The sequence below is a fragment of the Labrus bergylta genome, chromosome 5, assembly GCF_963930695.1.
Source record: "Labrus bergylta chromosome 5, fLabBer1.1, whole genome shotgun sequence".
Classification (NCBI taxonomy): Eukaryota; Metazoa; Chordata; class Actinopteri; order Labriformes; family Labridae; genus Labrus; species Labrus bergylta.
Window position 1 is genome coordinate 13385852 of NC_089199.1, and position 18531 is coordinate 13404382.

An 18531-nucleotide genomic window follows, 5' to 3' on the forward strand; every position below is an offset into this window, starting at 1 on the left:
GCCACCTGGAGCTGCCAAACCAAATACAAGCTAAGGATGGAGCAAAGGTATTCTGGGCTTTTCTTTAATAATACATTTCAAATACAAATTCATTTGAGTTTATTTTACTCAGCTGGTCAGGCATGGACTGATGATTCAATAATACTGTCCAAGTGCTGTACCAATAACCACTTGCACTTGGCCAACCAAGATTCTTAAAAAAAACAAACAACACAACATATAAAATAAAGGATTATATCTTCTATATTCAAGTTTTCTGGAGTTTGTTTTATTTGAGTTACAAAATATCAAGTGCCATCAGCAGACTGCACAGGAGTTTGCCAACCTTCATGTGACAAGTATTTACACCCAAAAATCAAGGCTATCCATTGAAGTTTCGCATTCTGCACACTGGTATGTCCCAGAGTTCAAGTCTGTGTCAAGATGTCCAAGCTCCATAGTCAAAATTTAAATATTTAAAATATTTACAAAGTCCTGTATCCAAAAATTCCCAAATGTAATGTAGCTTGTTCAATGTAAAGGCAGGTGGCCAAAGATGTAACTGCTTCAGTAGTGAGAAAACGAGCAGAGCTGGTGGAAATAAAGAGTTGTTAAGCGTACGTGGTCCTCTACAGAGTCTCCATGGTTTCACAAGTTAATTCTCCCTCCTCTAAAGAAAGCCTGGGTGAGGAAGTCTGTAAATAATTATTTAAAATTACAGGTTGAAATGTCTTTCAGCCACTGTGACACAACAGCTTCAATGAACTTCTCTTGAAGAGAAGAAGAAATGAATATGACAATCAATAAAAGACTAATGGAAAAAAAAAAAAAGGCCACCCGGAAAGTCACTCAATCTTGTTCATCAAATATCCTGGTTTTTTTCTTCAGAGCTTCTCCGAACATTAAAAATAAACTCCAATAAATAGAAATACAGCAGAGAAATGGTCAAATAAGACTGGATTCTGGTTTGGTCCATCCCTGAGTTCTTTCGAGAAGGACAAAAACACCAGACAAAAGAAAAAAGACTGATGGAAACAAGCAAGTGTTGGATCGGGTACATCCTACGCATTTCAGTTTGTGTCCAGGAAAAAAGAAGTTCTCATATTCCTCTGGTTTCCTGAGGCTCATAGGTGAGAACATCCATTAAAAGGAACAGCTCCCAGCAGTGAAGGTTACACAGAGGTGATGACAATCATGAGGTGTGGTGAGATGCTGGAGATCCTGTTCAGAAGGTCGGGGGCGAGCTGGGATAAGTGGCTCTCTGAAAATTCACATGGTGGGAAAATCTGGAGCACATAGGCAGGCTGGGGGAAAAACAAAGATAATCTGAAATTCAACATTTGATGCAACAGAGAACCTACAGATTTGATCCCAGATGGCTGTTAGATTAAGCAAAATTAATCGGTTAAAAAAAAAACCCCCAAAAAACCTGATAACAGAGACAAAAAAACATTTACATACAACAATCATGTCTCACCTGATTGGAACCAGGGTTGGGTATGTTGATGATACCAGCAGCTAATTTTGCCTGCAAGTAGTTGATGAAAGCTGCCTTTAAAGCTTGAGTTTGGTTCAGGACATCATCTTGATCTCGGCCACATGGCAGAGCAAGGAGAAGACAGAAATCACTGTCCCCCTATAGGCAGCAAAAGGATATTTTATGAGCAGATTTGATTTAGATTAAGAGAAAAACTTGACTATGTGAGACAGGGCAAAAGATACATACAGTCATTCTTCGGGCTACACTCTCCAGTTGTGAAGCCTCTAGTCTCATTCTCTGGACAATCCTGAGCAATGCGCCTCCTTCTTGCAGGGGAAGGGATCGATGAGCCAAAGCTTTGTTGCCACAGACAAAATGCAGCTGTACTGCAGCATGGTCATTCTTCAGTGCCAGCAGGCCTTGCCACACAATAGGGTATTTCTGGTTTAATAAGACACAAAAAATTAAGTCATTACGTAATGTCATACAGGGCCAACTCTCGTTCTGGAATAAACTCCTGAAAACAAATGTTTGTAATAACTTATTTATTACCGTGAGCAACTGCACCATATTAACTGGCTGGGTCATCTTGCCATCTGGTTTGGCCTGGAGGTCTGCGCCCTAAGGATTTAGGAGAATAGTACAATGTGTCATGAACAGGTTCTGTAAGATGAGGATAACAACCCAGGTTAGCAATCACACCCAATTGACCAGCTCATGGTTTTCCTTTTTTATTTTTTAAATAGGGTTCATCTTAGACTAAAAAGGTAAAAACATCTAAGGTTAATGCAAAATAGTATGAAAAACCACCTGTTTTAAAATGATCATAATGTTAAATGAATACCTCTTTAGAGCAGTTTCAATAATAACTAAACATAACATATGAGAATGAATGCAGGACTGTTGTTTCAGATTATATTATATTAAATAAAGTGTATTTGACAAAAACAGATAGTTGAGTGAAGAGAACTCACCAAGGTTGGTGTGACGCTCAATGGTGGCTGGTTCATTCCAGCAGGAGACGTCTCTGGTATTTGAGAATGGGTGCCTCTTGGATTTGAGTACATTGATGAGTACTCTGGGAATGCACCACTAGGTCCTGGTGTTATTAGCTGAACTCTCTGGGGAGATGCAATTGCTTGCCCTGATTGTCGGATTCCCATCATTCCATCTTTTGCAAGAGGAGATTGTGGCCTCTTTGCCTCCAAAGGCTTTGTTATATCTTTTTCAGATACACCTTTAGATAAAACATGTGCCCTTGGAGACAAGGATAAAGGTAGGCTGGAAGGTGCAGTAGAGGGAGGAAGAATCTCTTGAATATGTCCAGAATGTGAATCCGTGGCCAGGCGCTCTCCCTGTTGATGCAAGAGCACACGCATATCCCTTTGTGCCATGTAAGTCTCTAACTGGACACTACCACGCAGAGGTCCACGAGGATCTGATTGCAATGTCTCTGGTTTGAGTTGTGTGCCAGGTTGTCTCCCAGGAGCCTGGTGGAAGCGTCTGGGTTCTTCCTGTTCGCCATCATGACCCCGCAAAGAAGCAGGGTTCATCTTGAGTACCTTGTCTCTGCCTACAGCCTGGGGTGATGTGGGTCTTTGCTGCATAGAGCCAGACCAGGGAGAGGCAAGTGTCTCACTATGCATCCCATAGCTCATCACAGAAAGTGGTGGAGTATTGACACGTACATCTCCTTGGACAAGATGCCCTACTGGGATTGACTGTGAAACACGGTGAGGAGACATCCGTCCCAAACCACCAGGCACACTGTGAGGTGGCATAATTACAGATTGTTCTGGATGATGAACACCGGTAATAAACTGTTGCATAGCAGGAAGACCAGTCGATAACATCACTGGTATGCCTTTTGGTGATGAGGCGCCAATGGGTGAGGATACTTTAGTAAACTGTGAGTGTGGGTGGCTGGACTTGCGAGGTGATCGTGGTTCTTGTTTGACTCCACTGATGTGTGAAGGAGCTCTTTCACCAGCAGCTGTGACAAATCCTACATGGTTACCAGGTGGTGACGGCAAATGGGGACTTAAAGCAGGACTTATAGCAGAAGTCCAAGGTGGTTTAGTCCCATCGGTACCGAGATGTTCAGCAGTGTCCATTTTCTTTGGATGTTTCATTGGCATGTACTCTTGATGGTAACTCATTACTTGTTGATTTCCCTGTGAGAGACGCTTTACTACTCCTTGAGGTCCAGGTTGGTAAGTAGATTCCATCTTTTCCAAAACAGTGCTTTCTTGTTTAATGGAAGATAAGGCTGACTGAGTCTTTCCAAGATGCCCATGATCTCCCTGCAATGAAGGTCCCTTTTGAAGTCCTGAGTGGCCATACAGTTCCTGTTTTATCTGGGGCATGGATACCAACTGTTGAGATTCCATGTCACCTGCTGATGCTGGTGGAATCTGACTTATTTTTGCACTGATCCTCTGGGGTCCTTCTGTTTTCTGGCCTGAGTGGCTCAATACTACCACTCCTTCAGATGTATTTACTCTCAGACCTGGGCAAGATCCTGTTCCAAGACTGGGGCTCTCCACAATGAAACGTCCAGTGCTTCCCCCCTCATCACTAACATGGTATGATCCAATTTCATCTTTGCTAGGCCTGTAAGTTTGTTTGGGTAAAGCCATATCAACACAGGGATTCCCAATGTTCATGTTTAATTTGTCCTCGGGCTCAGGAGGGTTGCAAACCCGGCTGATAACAGAGGTTGCAGTAGAGGCGATAACAGAGATTACAGATTTTGTCTCAGGAGATGGTAGCGAAGCTGGAGGTCGAACAATTGGTGAAGCTGGATGGATTGGCATTCTACTATCCGGTAGTAACGGCTTATTTGGCACAACAGTTGGAGTATTACTTTCAGAGAGGTTCTGGTCTTGTAGGGTAGGCAGATTACTTGGAATAGGACCACTGCTTGCAAGGGAAATATTTTTGTGTTTCATAAGAATTTGTCTCAAGTCACTTGAACCAAGAACAATATCAATGTTTTCAGAGTCTAACAGTAAAGGCCGGTTTTCCTTGGATGCCAATGGTATGACAGGTGAGGAGGAGAGTCCTGTTTCTTTAGACTGGTGGCGCCAGTCTGGGGGAGAAACGGGAATTCTACTCGTTTGAATGGGTCTGATATTTGGCCTGTTAGCTAGTGGAGACAAGGAAGGGGTGATGCACTCTGTTGGCACCTGTGGAGGCTTTAGGCATACTGGACTCTTGGACTGGGGGTTAGGAGATTTAAGATCTGGATTCTGATCGTCACAAGATGGCTCTGAATCTGCATGTGTAGTCTTGACAGGTGAAGGCTCAGACTCTGGCTTCCAGGTAGTAGGAGTAATAACGGTGGCAGTTGCTGATGATGGAGTTGTTTCAGGAACAATCTTTACACTAACAGCTGTTTTATCTTCTAAAGGCATTGAAAATTCCTCACTTTTTGAAAGTCCTTCCTTAAAATCTTTTTTTACTTGCTTTTGGCTTTTAGCACGTTTAGGTGTTTTAGGCCTTCCCTTGGTGCCCCTTTTGGGTGTAGTTGGGAGAACAGGCTCTTCTTGTATAGAGAGTTTAGTCTCAGGTTTTTCATCCATTACAGGCTGACTTAAGTCTTGGATCTCAGGTTCTGAACCTATATCTGCACTTGGTGGAGGCGCTTGGGTTACGGATACAGTTGATTCCTCAGCAGTAATTGAATCAATAGCAGCCATGAGCTCTGTCTCACTAGCAGGATTAGAGGGCTTTTCTTCCTCAGGGTCATTTTTTACTTCTGAAGGTGGAACGGGTTGTGTTGGGAGTTCGGTTGGGAATGCTGGATCTGTGAGTTTAGCTATGTTCTCCACAGCCTGCTCCAGTTCACGCTCCTGTAAAATAAAGCTTTTTGCAGTTTCGATCGGCTCCGTTAGTTCCAAGGTGGTATTTACTTTTTCTTCACTGTGAGAATCTCCTTCATTGGCATTGGTACTGTTTGATGCATGATCACTTTGTTCAGTAGGTCTTACCTTTTTCAAGGAATCATCTTGATTACCATGCTCATCATCACCCAACTGAAGGAGATCTTTCACCTCTGTGACATTAAGCCTGATTTTGAGGTTCTTTAACACAGGAGACTTCGGAGTCCTTGTCAACTTCGTCTTTCCTCTAACTATCTTGTCTTTTTCCAAGATAGGTTTTTCTTCCAAGACTCGGGAATCTGTCTCTTTCCCATTTGATTTGCCCCCACTAACCTTTTCATTAAGAACATCTTTATCTCTGCTAAATTCTCTTCCTTGTTTGTCTTTGTCCTCTTTCTTTTGGTCAATTGGAGATGTTGGATCTTCTTTAGATAAACTTGATGAGTCTTGCAAGGCCAAGGAATCATCATCAGTTAAATCCATTTCATGTTCATCATCCTCAGCCACCTCATTTTTTTCACCCTTCCTTGCCGAACCAGAACCTTGAACTGTGGACATCTGATTCAATTGACCCTTTGTGCCATACAGGGATGTTTTCCCTCTTGATACCTTGGGAATTCTTTCCCCGCTTTCTGATTCATTTGAATCTGTGTCTTTGTTGTCCATTTTAGATTTTTCTATTTTAACTGTTGAGATCTCATCACCTTGTCTGCGATTCTTTGGAGGACGGCCTCTCTTTGTTACAGGGGTTGGAGTAGGTTGGTCCTGTTCAGTAATCTGTTGTTGTGTCACATCTTTGTCTGGACCTCGCTTTCGTGCAGAACGAGGTAACTCTGGCATATCCTTGCCAGAACGAACTGGTGTTTCATCTTCAACTGGGGTAGCATAGACTGATTTAACATTTCGTCGTCTTGCTCTACCAAGTGATATGCTTGGCTCCAATATATCAGGGTCGGAGCTATGAATAGGAGATTTGGCTGTGGACTTCGTTTCAGCTCTTGGAGATGACCCACGTTTCAGCTTCTCTTTGTCAATGCGCTCACTCTTACGTGTTGCTTGCTTCTCTGGGGTAGAAATGACAGGAACAGGTGACACTCGAGCAGGGGATTGCTTGCACTTTTTAGTTTTAACTTCTTTTGTTTTATGCTCATTTTGTAGCAACATTGGCTCATCGTATGTGTCATCAATTGGAATCTGCACTTTACTAACTTGAAGTTTCTTCTCTCCCTCTGATTCTGTTGTTGCTTTAAAAGTGGGGAGGGTCTCCTTCTTGGAAATGTCCAATTCCTCTGAAAAACTAGTTGGCATGGGACTAATGGCTTCTGGCATCTCAGGCTGTGTTGTTTCAGGATCCTGCTCTGCTTCTGAACTGCTAATAAACTCATCATGAGAATCCTGCCTGCTAGGTTTTTCTGGACCAAAAGGTTTTACGTCCTCTGTTACAACATCCAATTTCTCCTCAGAAGGAGAAGGGTGACATCTGTCCACTGAATAGCTGGTTTCAGGTGCTGCTATTTGTACAGGTTCTGAATCAGAGGACTTCTCTGTTGGTGAATGCTGCATTGATACAGCAGGTTCATTTTCTTTTACTTCTTCCTTTACCTCGTCTTTTGTGAAAGATGGAGAGGGAAATGGTTCAGGGGCTAAGACATCACTTTTCTGATCTGCTGGAGGAAAGTCTTTGACCACAGATTGTGTGACAGTTGCAGGTGTGAGTCTGGGTTCAGAAATCTGCACTTCAACAGGACTCATTGGTTTAATTTCTGGCTCCATGGTAGACTCTGTTGTTTCAGGGGACTGCAAAACATGTTGCTCTGGAACACATGCCTTTTCTATTTTCTCATCTGTGAGTGTTGTGTCTCCTTTTGCCTCTTGAAGCTGTGGAGTTGTATTCTTCTGTTGTAAACGCGTGAGTTCCAAAAAACGGCTATGGAAAAGGACAACTGGCCCGGAGTCAAGTTCACCATCTACCGCCCCTTGCTGACCAAGTTGTGGGTTTTGAGTATGCTCGGGTTCTTCATGTTTACGTTCCAAGTGTTGAAGTCGTCTAGAATCAAGCTCAAAGACTGGGCTGTGAAGGAAGCGAGAGGCAAAAAGTTCCCTGCGTTCATGTTCTTCTGGCTTAGGCTCCTCTTTCCTATCGTCAAGTTTATCTTCAGATCCACTTCGAATCTTTTTCTTTTTCATGTACCAGGAGGGAGTAGGTCTTGGTGTTGAATCCACCTTCTCAGTATCTTTTCTGTTTCGCAAACTTGCGAAGTGGGAATCATAATCCAAAAATGACCAATTATCTTCTCTGGAAGATGAGAGAGATTTTGCGCGTTCGAGCAGAGCCTTTGTATCAGGCGTGATGGTTTGGTCAAGTGCAAAGGAGTAGAATTTGTTCCTTTCGAGATGTGCTACTTTGGGGTCTGAAAACCTGTCAATTCTCTGCCTATCAGAAAAAGACATAGATGTTGAGGGCAGAGGAGACTGGTTTTTGATGTCTCTTTCCTCCTCAGGGTCAGAGCGTACTTCCCCAGGTTCTAAGTCATGCCAAATTCCGTATTCCAAACGCTTACGATTATGAATATTTTTACCTAGACTTCTGGAGAAATTAAGGTCAGGTAACAATTCATGTTTTACTCTGCTTTCCCATCTTTTTTGTTGCTCTTCTTCCATATTAAGTAAAGGAATGTTTGGCTTGTTTACCTGAGTGTTATGTGTCCTTTTGACCAACAACTCCATATCAGTGTGAAGTTTTTCTTCATTTCTACTAAGCTCTTTTTGAGAAGGATCCACAAAGTCTTCATCCACATGCTGAGGAAAATACTGATGTCCCGGAGAGGAAGTGTTGTTCCAGTCAGGATCTTCACTTTTTTGTCTGAAGCTCCTGTAGACACGTTCTCGCTTTGTCCCAGAGTCACTTTCAAATTGGTCTAGTTTCTTAAGTTTGTGAGACGGGAAATTATCTGTGACATCCTCAGGTGGTTTACCAACTTCATGCACAAGACTGCGATGTTCCAAGTCCTCAGTTTCACTACCTTGGGGACTTCCTGGTTTGTCAGATTTGTCAGACTCCCGTTGCTGTTGCTGCTGGTGCAGCCGTCTATTTTGTTCCATTTGCTTGCGGTAACTCTGAGAGAGATCAATGTCAACATGGTCTTCCTTTGTCTTAGCACTTTTGTCAGTTTCAGCTTTCTGAGTACCAAATTTAAAAGCAGGATTGTGCTCTTGCTCTCTCACACTGCTTTGGTCTATAATTCCCTCATGAGAAAACCTTCTGGATGTGTGCCCTGGATGACGTTTTGACTCCAGAGGGTCCAAAGGTCCTTCTGATTTCTCTCTTTGTTCCCTCTGATCCTCTTGACCATCCTTCTGTGTGCCACTTTTTTCAGCTTTGAGTCTTGAATCTCTCCGTTGTGAATCTCTGTGTTTGTCAGTGTCTGACTCTTTCAAATATGTGGCACTAGCACCAAATTCAGAGGATTGAACACCATCCTCTTCCTCATGCCTGCTTCTTTTCTGACGAATAGTCCTTCCACTTGAATCTGCAAATCGCCTCTTTCTTGCAGCAAGACGATCTGAATCCACTGATGAATCTTTCCCATCATTGCCAGCATCAGACTTCAGATGTTTCTTAGGTCGATTTTTTACATCCAATTCAAAATTCTCACCTTTACTCATTTCAGATCTTTCACTTTTTGTAGAGTCATGATGAGCAGTTGACGCAGAATTTCCACTATCACTGTCGCCCTTAGATTTCTGCCTCTCGTTAGCATCAGGGTCAGATAACCTTCCTCTTCCAGAACCTCCATCAAAACTGGTCTCAGGCTCATTTTCGGGTAATGGGTTTGACGGGGATTGCCCCTTCGCTTTTCTTGATTTAGTCTTTTCCACTTTATCTCCCTTCTCTTTTCGTTTTGTACGTTTGGTTTTCTCAACACCGGCTACGCGATCTGCTTGATTACTCTTCTCAGTCTTTTCACTCTTTGAAGCATGGTCCAGCAGGGTCTTATCAGATTTGTCAAAGTTTGGTGGTGACATTGAGCTCACACTACCACTTCGCTCAGACGACTGGCTGTAAACCCGTCGTTCTGGGTCTCTTGGAGCACGCTCAGATGGTGAAGGTGATACTGTAGGTGTGATGGGTCGCCTTGGATGGGAAGGGCTCCACCTGCTGCGGTCAGCCTCAAAACGTTCTCGCTCTCGTTCCCGCTCTCGTTGAATATAAGTATATTTTCGAATGTCTTGCTCAAAGGGGTCTCTGTAGTCCCTATAGTCTCTTGGGTCCTCATGAAAACGTGGGTCAAAGTGATCACCCTGATAGTGTTCAAGATCAGGAAATCTTTCTCTGCTGCGAGCAGCATATTCTCTTCGAGCATCTTCTGGATAGAGTCCAGGGGTTCGTATATTCTCATAGTATGCTCTTTCTGCGGTAAACTCGTGGTATGGAGGTCGGCGTTCCTCTCTGTAGAGGAAATTGAGAGTATAGAAAGAGAATATTAATAATTTCTGCTACTTTAAAAAATATATATATTTTAAGTTTCACAGTCACTGTAACCTTCTTACGTCACTGTAACCTTCTTACGTATTATACAATGAAACTTGGATTAAGATTATTAATTTACTTTATACTTATTGATTGGAGTTAATTTCTTTTGAAATAAATATTCAATGGCAGATAAAAGGTTTAACTGACAAATTTTTGACAGGCTGTGTACATTTTTAAATCAATGCAATTAACAAAATTGGAAATTTACCGGCGTTCAGTAGGGATTTCATACAAGTCTCTAATGTCTTGACCAGATGCCTGCATAGATCTGTAGAATGCCATCTGACTCTCTTGACTTGCAAAATCCACCTTTCACATATAAACATGGTGTTAGGATACTTAAGTGTATATATAGAAATTTATTTTTACAGATAAAATCACTAATAGTTTGTTTACCTTTATTTTATTGCCACCAATCTTCCAACCTTTGGTTTCCCTTACAGCTGCCTGAGCAAAGTCTGTGTTGTTGTACAGGATTAAGGCCATCCCTTTCAATCTATCAAACACAACCTTAAAAAGGAGATAAAAAACACATTTAAATTTAGCAAATTACACAGCATCAACATTTAAAGCTGCATCTTATACAAAGACTACCTTACCTTAACTACATGTCCATAACGGCAGAAATGCCGTGTGAGGTATTGTTCTGTGATACTGGTTGCCAACCCGTCTAGCCAAACACATGTTGTGGGCATACTCTTTCCAAATCCAAGCTAAACGGAAAACATTCAAATTATATAAAAACGATACTTTAAATGAATAATCTAAAACATGTTAGCACTGTCAACTGTAAACATTACCTTTAGTCTGTTGCTCCCCAGATACTCTCCATCCATCTTCTTAATGGCCTTGCAGACACTGGCAATATCAGAATACTGCACAAAGGCATACTGTGGGACTCCATTTACTTTCTTGATGTCAATATCCTTGAGGTAAAAAAAAAAAAATTGTTCACAAACATTAGCGTTTTCCACAGAGTAACGCTGTGCCTGGTAGGGTATTGAAATACATTTTTACGGTTAGGATTAAGTTTTTCTATTATTGATCTTCATGCTCTAAACTTTTAAGTGTCATACACAACTTTAATCTGCTCATTTTACTTCCCTTCCATTCTCTTATCTACAAACACACACCTACACCTCTCCTCTCTTAAGCCCCCCAATCTTACAAGTTTATTGCAAGCCCCACTGTGTGATTAGGGAACCTAGTGAGTTGTAGGCTGTGATAAAAGTCAGCACACTGTGTCAACCTGTTCGAGCCGAGGTTGCCATGGTGATCAGCAGAAAGAAAGCTCTTGCCATAGTGGCATTTATGTGCATAGAAAAAAGCATCGTGGGGGATAGAGGCTAAATTTGTACGTCACATTATTGTTAGCATAATTTTATGACAGCTCTGGCGCCTATGTGGTCCAACTGATTAGTGCTTTGTTTAATGCTGCATTTATATTGGTTGGTAGTTGCTTGTAGAAGCATTCACATTGTGAGATGATCTTCCTAAACTTCTGACACTGTCAGATATTTGTTGCAGTCTATCTTTGGTCGCAAGACTGGGAGATTGGTCATATTTGATCCTCTCTCAGTGAGATGTAGGACCACCTTTTTGGAGCCATGACCACATATATTGCCCCCATTGATCAGCTTTCATCTGGGACAGCCAAATATCTTACAGTATGTGCCCGGCTTTAGAAACAGCAGCTTGTCCCTTCCTGCCTCGTTCTGTAGGTTTATTTTAATTTTTTCAACTCTTAACAATATTCATCCACAGTACATTTTATACACTCAAGTTGTCTGCGTGTGTGGAGACTTGTTGATGATGATGCGTATCGCAATGATCATCTTAAACTAACAGTAAAAATATTATAACAATGGCATCAGAAGCTTCGGTTATAACAATAGACGGTGCACCTCAATTGCTTCATTTACGTGAGGAACGTACCAAAAGATGTCCTGCTCTCTGTTTATCGAAAGGTAGTTATACACGGTTATATGGATAAAAAAAAAGAATGAGCAGCAAATACACTTGAGCAGCATTACATATACCTCTGCAGCCTGCCCGCTTAATGTCTTTTTGTGAGAAACACTGCATTAAAAAAAATCAAATGTCAAACAAGTCAAGTAGTTGCATACCACAATTTCTCCAAAGCGTTGAAAAATATCTAGTAGTTGTTGATAACTGGTGGTCTTCTCAAGGTTGCCTATGAACAGTGTCCTTGTGGCCTTTGGGTGAAACTCATCTATGCGCCCATCCAAAGGCCTGAACTCATTTTCGCTCTCTGTTTCTGAGGGAAGGGAAAGTTCTCATTAATATTATAACATTCTTCTTAAATGTTAAACTCAAATTATTGAGCAGAACAAAGTACAGATGTATCAAACTTTTTTTATATCAATTTATATAAATATGTTTGTCATCACTTACCAGGACCATTCCAAGCAGTGACTTCAATAAGCATGCCAAAGAACAGCTTTCCTTTGGAAACATTGAGGGCTTTCTCTTGATCCTCTTGTTGTCTAAAAAACACCAAACCATAGCGGTCTTCTGACGCTCCATGGATCTGCACTGAAGTAACTTTGCCATGTTTCTTGAATTCATGGAAAAGTCCATCTTTCAAACTTGTGTCTGCAGAGGGACAAAAAAATTGTTTTCAATGTCATCCCCAAAAGAGATTCATTAAATAATTGTTTTTGACCAGGTCAATGTTCTTTACAGGTACAATTTAGTTGAATACCCTGTCTTAGTGTTTGACAACAACTTTTGGACACTTGTGGCATGTAGTTGTATAACCACTATTGTAAATTAAAAATGTTATATACCAGATGATGAGTCTCTAACATTAACCTTGTTTTTTGTCTGTAAACCACTTTTTGTCCATAACACAAAGATCATTCAATTACAGTAAAATATCCTTTTTGTGCTCTAACATCCATAGTAAAGAGCGCAAAACCAAGTTTTAGAACATGGTCACCTGAACTTCTTAAGCAACTTAACTTTGACTGCACACAAATGTTCCACTTTATATCCCAGTCCAGGCAACATTAAACATAAACTTTTAAAACATATATAAACTCACCTGTAGAGCGCACAGGTAGGTTTTGAACTTTAATTCCAAAGCTTCTGCGTGGCTCTTCTGAGTCAAGCACCATAGAAGACTGGGGAGGGGCATGTGTAGCTGACGACTGTACTGATCGTGCCCGAGAACCATCACTTGAACTGCTGTTTGAATCACTAACGTCACACAGAAACAAAGGTATAAACAGACAATTGTCAGTATTAATTAGTGTTTTCTTTTTTCTAAAGCTGCTTAAATATTGTTCCCTGATCAAATATTTTTATCCAGCCAAAATAGCCTATGAAACATGAACAAGTCATATCTTTATAAAAGAGATGTCACACCTGCCACTGCCTGTGCTGCTGGTGCTGCTGACAGAGTCCGAACTTGAAGACCTGCTGTGGGATCGAGATTGTGGGCCTCTACCAGGGGACAAAGGAGGTCTTTTAGGGGAATGAGGAGTTTTAGAGGTTTGTCCTGTGATCCGTTGTGGGGAAGGGTGCCTTGACTGTGAGGAATGAGATGATCGGCTACGGCGATGATGGTAGGTTCTATCAACACGTCGGCCTCTGTCATCTCTGTATAGGTCACGTCTTGTAGAGTTAGTTAGAGTAAAGGGGTCTCTTATTCTAGAGTCAAAATGTGGATCTGATGGCTCAAAGCTTCCAGCAATAGCACTGCTTCCTGGGCCAGCAGCAGCAAACATAGAACGATCCCGATAATAATCAGCATTGTAATGACGCTGCCTGTCAAAAGTGCCACTGCGGTCGTGGTGTCCGTAAGGGCTGTGTTCATATGCACGGTCACGGCTCTCTGAGCTGCTGCAAAAGAAGAACAGGGAAGAAAGGAGAAAAAGGGTTACAAAGATTCTCAGAAAAATCTATTGAGTCTAAAGCTATTTTGATATCTTAATGCATAATCCTGAAAATTAAACGGTGACTTAGCAGAAAAAAATGTGTGGTCAGTCCAAGTTCACTAAAAAGGGGTATAGAGAGCAGTACTAGTATTTTTAATAGAGGTGTCCTGTAATTCTTGCCTTAGTAAAAAATTCAGAAGGCTGTCAATTTTGGATTTAGAACCATGGATAACAAAACTCTGGCATCTGCTATGGGGTTCTAGTTTTGCAACAGAGACCGTAGCCATAGATTTGTCACTCAAATACACCCAATAATTAAAATCTTCAAGACATAGCATATTGGGTCGACCTTTAAAATGCTTAAAATGTCTTTAGATGATAATATGGAGAAGTTCTGGGCCCTGCAAAGGTCTAAAACAATTGTATTTTCAAAACTTGAATTGAAAACTGTAAATTAACAGTCAAATGAAACGAAGCCACCAATGACTTTTATTGTCACAACCTTCTTTGTTCCACTTTGAAGTAATCTTACAAAAAATAATTCAGCAATGTTGAAAAGCTGTTCTTTTAAGTACTTAAATGTCCAAAAAGCACACTGAAAGAGCCCCCCATGTGATACCAAAGGGCTCAGAGACTTACTGTTCATGATCTACTGCTGGCAAGAAAAAGGAAAGATCTAAATTAACTAGTTCTTTAACTTTTCAACTGGACAATTCCTATATCAAAAGTGTGGTGGTACTGAATTTAAAATCCTCATGCAGAGATGAGATTTGTGTATTTTGCGAAAAACTATACTTTGTATCAATGGAAAATTGGGCCCTCATACAAATAAATTTTATGTAACAAACATTTCATGTGCGCATTTTAGACAAATATTATTTTTCTTCCAGGAAATGTATATTATCACTAAAAACAGTGGAAATCTTATTAGACAAGGAACAGGTTAGAGAAAGAAATATGCAGAGGGCAAAGAAATACCAACCTTTTGGAATAAGAAGTTAGGAAAACTAATCCAAATAAAATCTAGTTGGTCAGAATGTGAGAGCCCGAATAAAAAACCAAGGGGGAAAAAAATCAATTCATTTAATTAGGCAAAAACGGTTCTCTTGAATCACACTGCGCATTTTCTTCAAATACAGTGGAGCACCGGGCCAAAGGATTGTTGATGTATAATCCACAGTAATGCTACTTAATTCTCTTCACTTGATGGAAAAAGGAAAAAACAAAATAATCACAAAGATGGACCTTTAATGGATTTCGGGACATGTGGTTGGAAATACGAACATAAGACCTTTACAAATAAAAATGGATAAAAAAAAAAAAAAAAAGGTGATCAACTTCAGGGTAATTGAGCACAATCCAGATTTGACTATGTAGTATGTTGGTGCATCAAGGGAAAAAACATCCAATATGATCAGTCTTGTCTTGTGGTATGAGGAAGTAGCACTTTCCAAAAGTAAGGATTCATTTAACATTTCCAAAAAGGTTCAAAGATGTATTCCACTGGTTGATAGTTGAGCATGGCACACGCTTGCTGACTGGCAGACAAATTGATCAAAGCAAATAAAATCCTCAGTGGCTCCTGAGATAATTCCACAATCTATGGATCTTCATCAGGTGTACATACTGAGAGGCTACATCAGTTTGTTTCAACATTTCAAGTTACTCTGAAAAAAGTTATCTTCACCGCTGTCACTGGAAAATATGTTTAATATGAAGTGCATTTTTTTCCTGACTGAGGTCTTCCACAGCTACATCCATACTTGCGTAATCCAAATGAACAGCAGCTTCCATACTAGGGTTCACATCCGTACATCCAATATTGCAAATCGGCTTTATGTACATCCAGGGGGTACATCCGAACTTTGTGGTCTTTCAGGGTCTTCATGGCCATCAATTCAAAACATGAATAGCTCCAAAAATATTGCTGGTTCATAAGATCCTCATTGTTCTTGAAAAGTCTTCTTGGTCTAGCTTCCATGTTTGGGGTAGTCATTTTTTAAGACATACTGTTTATCTTATCCTAAATTAGATGGTCTGGGACATATATTGCCTACACTGGTCCTTCTTTGTGATGTATATAAAATAAAGTTCTGTTATCCTCTTGTGCAAAACTTAAATCCAGTCGATTCCACAGACAAAAAAAACAGTAAAAGTAGTCCAATCATTAACTGCTGCCAAGAGCAAAAAAAAGACAACCCAAGATGGGTAATCCTTAAAGTGGTGATACACTGCCTGAGGAGATTCTTAAAAAAAAAAATACATCCTTCGTTATGCGCATTTACCTCCAATTTCAAGCGAGACCGCGTACAAAAATATAGTTACATCCTGTATTTTGGAAAATACGTTTTTTTGTTGTTCTTTTTAAATCCAAAGGCTCCCCGAGGTCGTTCCCCACAAAAATAATTAATCCATAACTCAGCACGATACTCCTTGCAGATATTAGATCCAAACCGCATGTAAAACCCTGAATAATAGTAATCTTACCAAATGATAATGTGTAGGTAATTTACATAGATCCCGTGGGAAAGGCGAGTCAATTATGATGAAAAGTGGAAGAATCCCTAATTACCTTTGTGTAACTCTCATAAGGGTTCTATCCCTCACGAATTGCCCCACTATCTGTTTGGGTTTTACACCTATCCAATATTTAGATTTCCCTGGATTTCAGGGGAGGCCGTGTCCACTTACCCATCTATTCTTCGTTCGTAACGTCCTTCTCTGGTGTGAAGGGACACAGGTGGGCCAAACACAGGACCAACTGTTCCCCTAGAGAATCCTGTAACGTCTCGACTGCTTGAGGGGGAGCCGTCTTCAAGGCCCCGTACAGCACTAGGCACTGACCCAGGTTCATTGTAGTCTGTCCGGAGGTCCCTATCCCCCATCTTGTTAACGGCATTGTGAGCTTTTTGCGCGCTTTTGATATCCACAAAATCCACAAAGGCTGCAACACCACCTTCTGACCCTCGCTTCCGCAGGACTTTAACACTTTCCACACGCCCATACCTGTGTGAGAATAACAATGAAAAACAAGGAGGAAATTACATACACACCAGCTAAGAATAGGGTAAGAGCAGCTCCATCTCCGTATGTAAGAGTAAGAAAAATAAGGACTAGAGATGTAATGATACAACAATGACTTCAGTTGTTACGAGCCAAAGTTTACACCTGTGTTTCCTTTTGGTCTATCACACAAACAAATGACCATCTGAATTGTAGGATGCATCTTAAGCCGTGCCTGCAATCAAAAACTAATAACATCCAATGTCCCAAACATTCATCTTAGATATCACAGGTGTTACTGTTTAAAAACAATACAAATCATAAAACCCCCAACCCACAGCTGTCACACGAATCTATTAGGAGACCCAACAATTGTGACTGAATTTGATGTTGCAGATGAGTACTGGAGTGATTTAATGTTGACGTGGGAATGATAAAGGCATGTGATATTATTACATAATTGAGCTTTATATCAAGTGTTTGAATACTAGCTACACAAAAAAACTTGAAATGTACTTGCAACAACATGAAAGAATTAAAAACATCAACACAAAGTAACCGAGTGGACTGAAAGCTCAACAACTTGATGTCGTTCAGTCCTGTGGTCTCTGATCGGTCTCTACATCTGAATATTTCTCTGACAACACTCCTGAACAAAGAAATTAAGTTACGTGTCCGTTTGGCATTAATAAAGACAAGTTAGCAGCTGGTGTAACCAATGCACTTAAAGTTTGGGTCTAGCCAACATAAGCAGCCCTTTGCCTTGTACTGATTATGAAAACGTCTTGACTTCCCACAAAATGGTTGTTGGGTGGTAGCTTCTGGGCTAGCAAATCTAGCTAGCTCCCGTGCCTTCTTGCATCGCAAAAAAAGTTCCCCAAATATGAGAAATTCTAAACATTTTCACGAAAGGTTGTCGTCCTTCCGATGTCTCAGTTTATTAAGTATCGTCGGGATACAGCCAGGCACAGTCAAAACATGTGAAACCCCGTCACTTTGTAAAACTTAAAAACATGCTAACGTTAGCTGAGTTAGCATTAGTCGCAGGCTGCCCAGCTGCTGCACCTAGCGCGCGCTGCTTCGCCACCGGAGCTCGCTCTTGCGTAACCTACCTTTTAAAATGCTCCACAATCTTCTCCTCTCGAACGTGTTCGGGTAAATTTCCCACCCAAAGGTGTCTGGTTTCCCGAACCATATTGCACCTTTCTTCCCCCCTTAACACACATATGATCTCGCGCGTTTCTAATCCCTGCCGGTCGGAGATCCGCTTCAACAAAATGAACGACGGTGTGTTCCGGGGATAACCGGGGCCTTGGTAGCTCGATGCCCGTTTAGCTTTTAGCTGCTGCGTCCTCGGTCCGTGCACGTGAACGCGCGGGAGCCTCGCTCTTGGTTGTTTTGGGCGCGAGCTGCGCGGCCTCGGCGGGTTCGGTTTACCGCGCGTGCTCGGATGGGATGAACACGTGATTTTTTGAACAGCATAAAATTGTAACCCGAAAGTTTGACCTCCTGCTACAGTGATGGTGTTTTGGAGGTGTGCAAGTCCCACTGTTGAAGTAGACTAGTTCATTGTGTTTTAAGTTATATCTGTGAAGGAAAAATGCTGACTCGTTCAAACAAGTTGCTTTAGTCTTCGTAAGCAAACTAGTGACAAATGACATTTTAAAACTGCTACTACGTATTTCTTCTTTACCATTTTAAAATGTGTTCATTATTTGTTTAAACAATAGCCTATAACAGGGGTGGGCA

The 18531-nt window shown here is 41.2% G+C and overlaps 1 protein-coding gene across 1 annotated transcript; it reads right to left on the minus strand.

The window, feature by feature from the left end:
- Positions 1-246: 246 nt before the first annotated feature.
- Positions 247-18149, minus strand: si:ch1073-335m2.2 (msx2-interacting protein). The gene is made up of 15 exons (XM_020642404.3): positions 17895-18149; positions 16471-16785; positions 13268-13744; positions 12945-13099; positions 12293-12493; positions 12004-12155; positions 10678-10803; positions 10477-10590; positions 10274-10387; positions 10086-10186; positions 2434-9793; positions 2012-2080; positions 1706-1900; positions 1457-1615; positions 247-1283 (listed from the first exon to the last, which is right to left on the minus strand). The coding sequence occupies exons 1-15, from the start codon at positions 17975-17977 to the stop codon at positions 1152-1154; spliced, it is 9753 nt and encodes a 3250-aa protein (XP_020498060.2). The 5' UTR covers positions 17978-18149; the 3' UTR covers positions 247-1151.
- Positions 18150-18531: the final 382 nt, after the last annotated feature.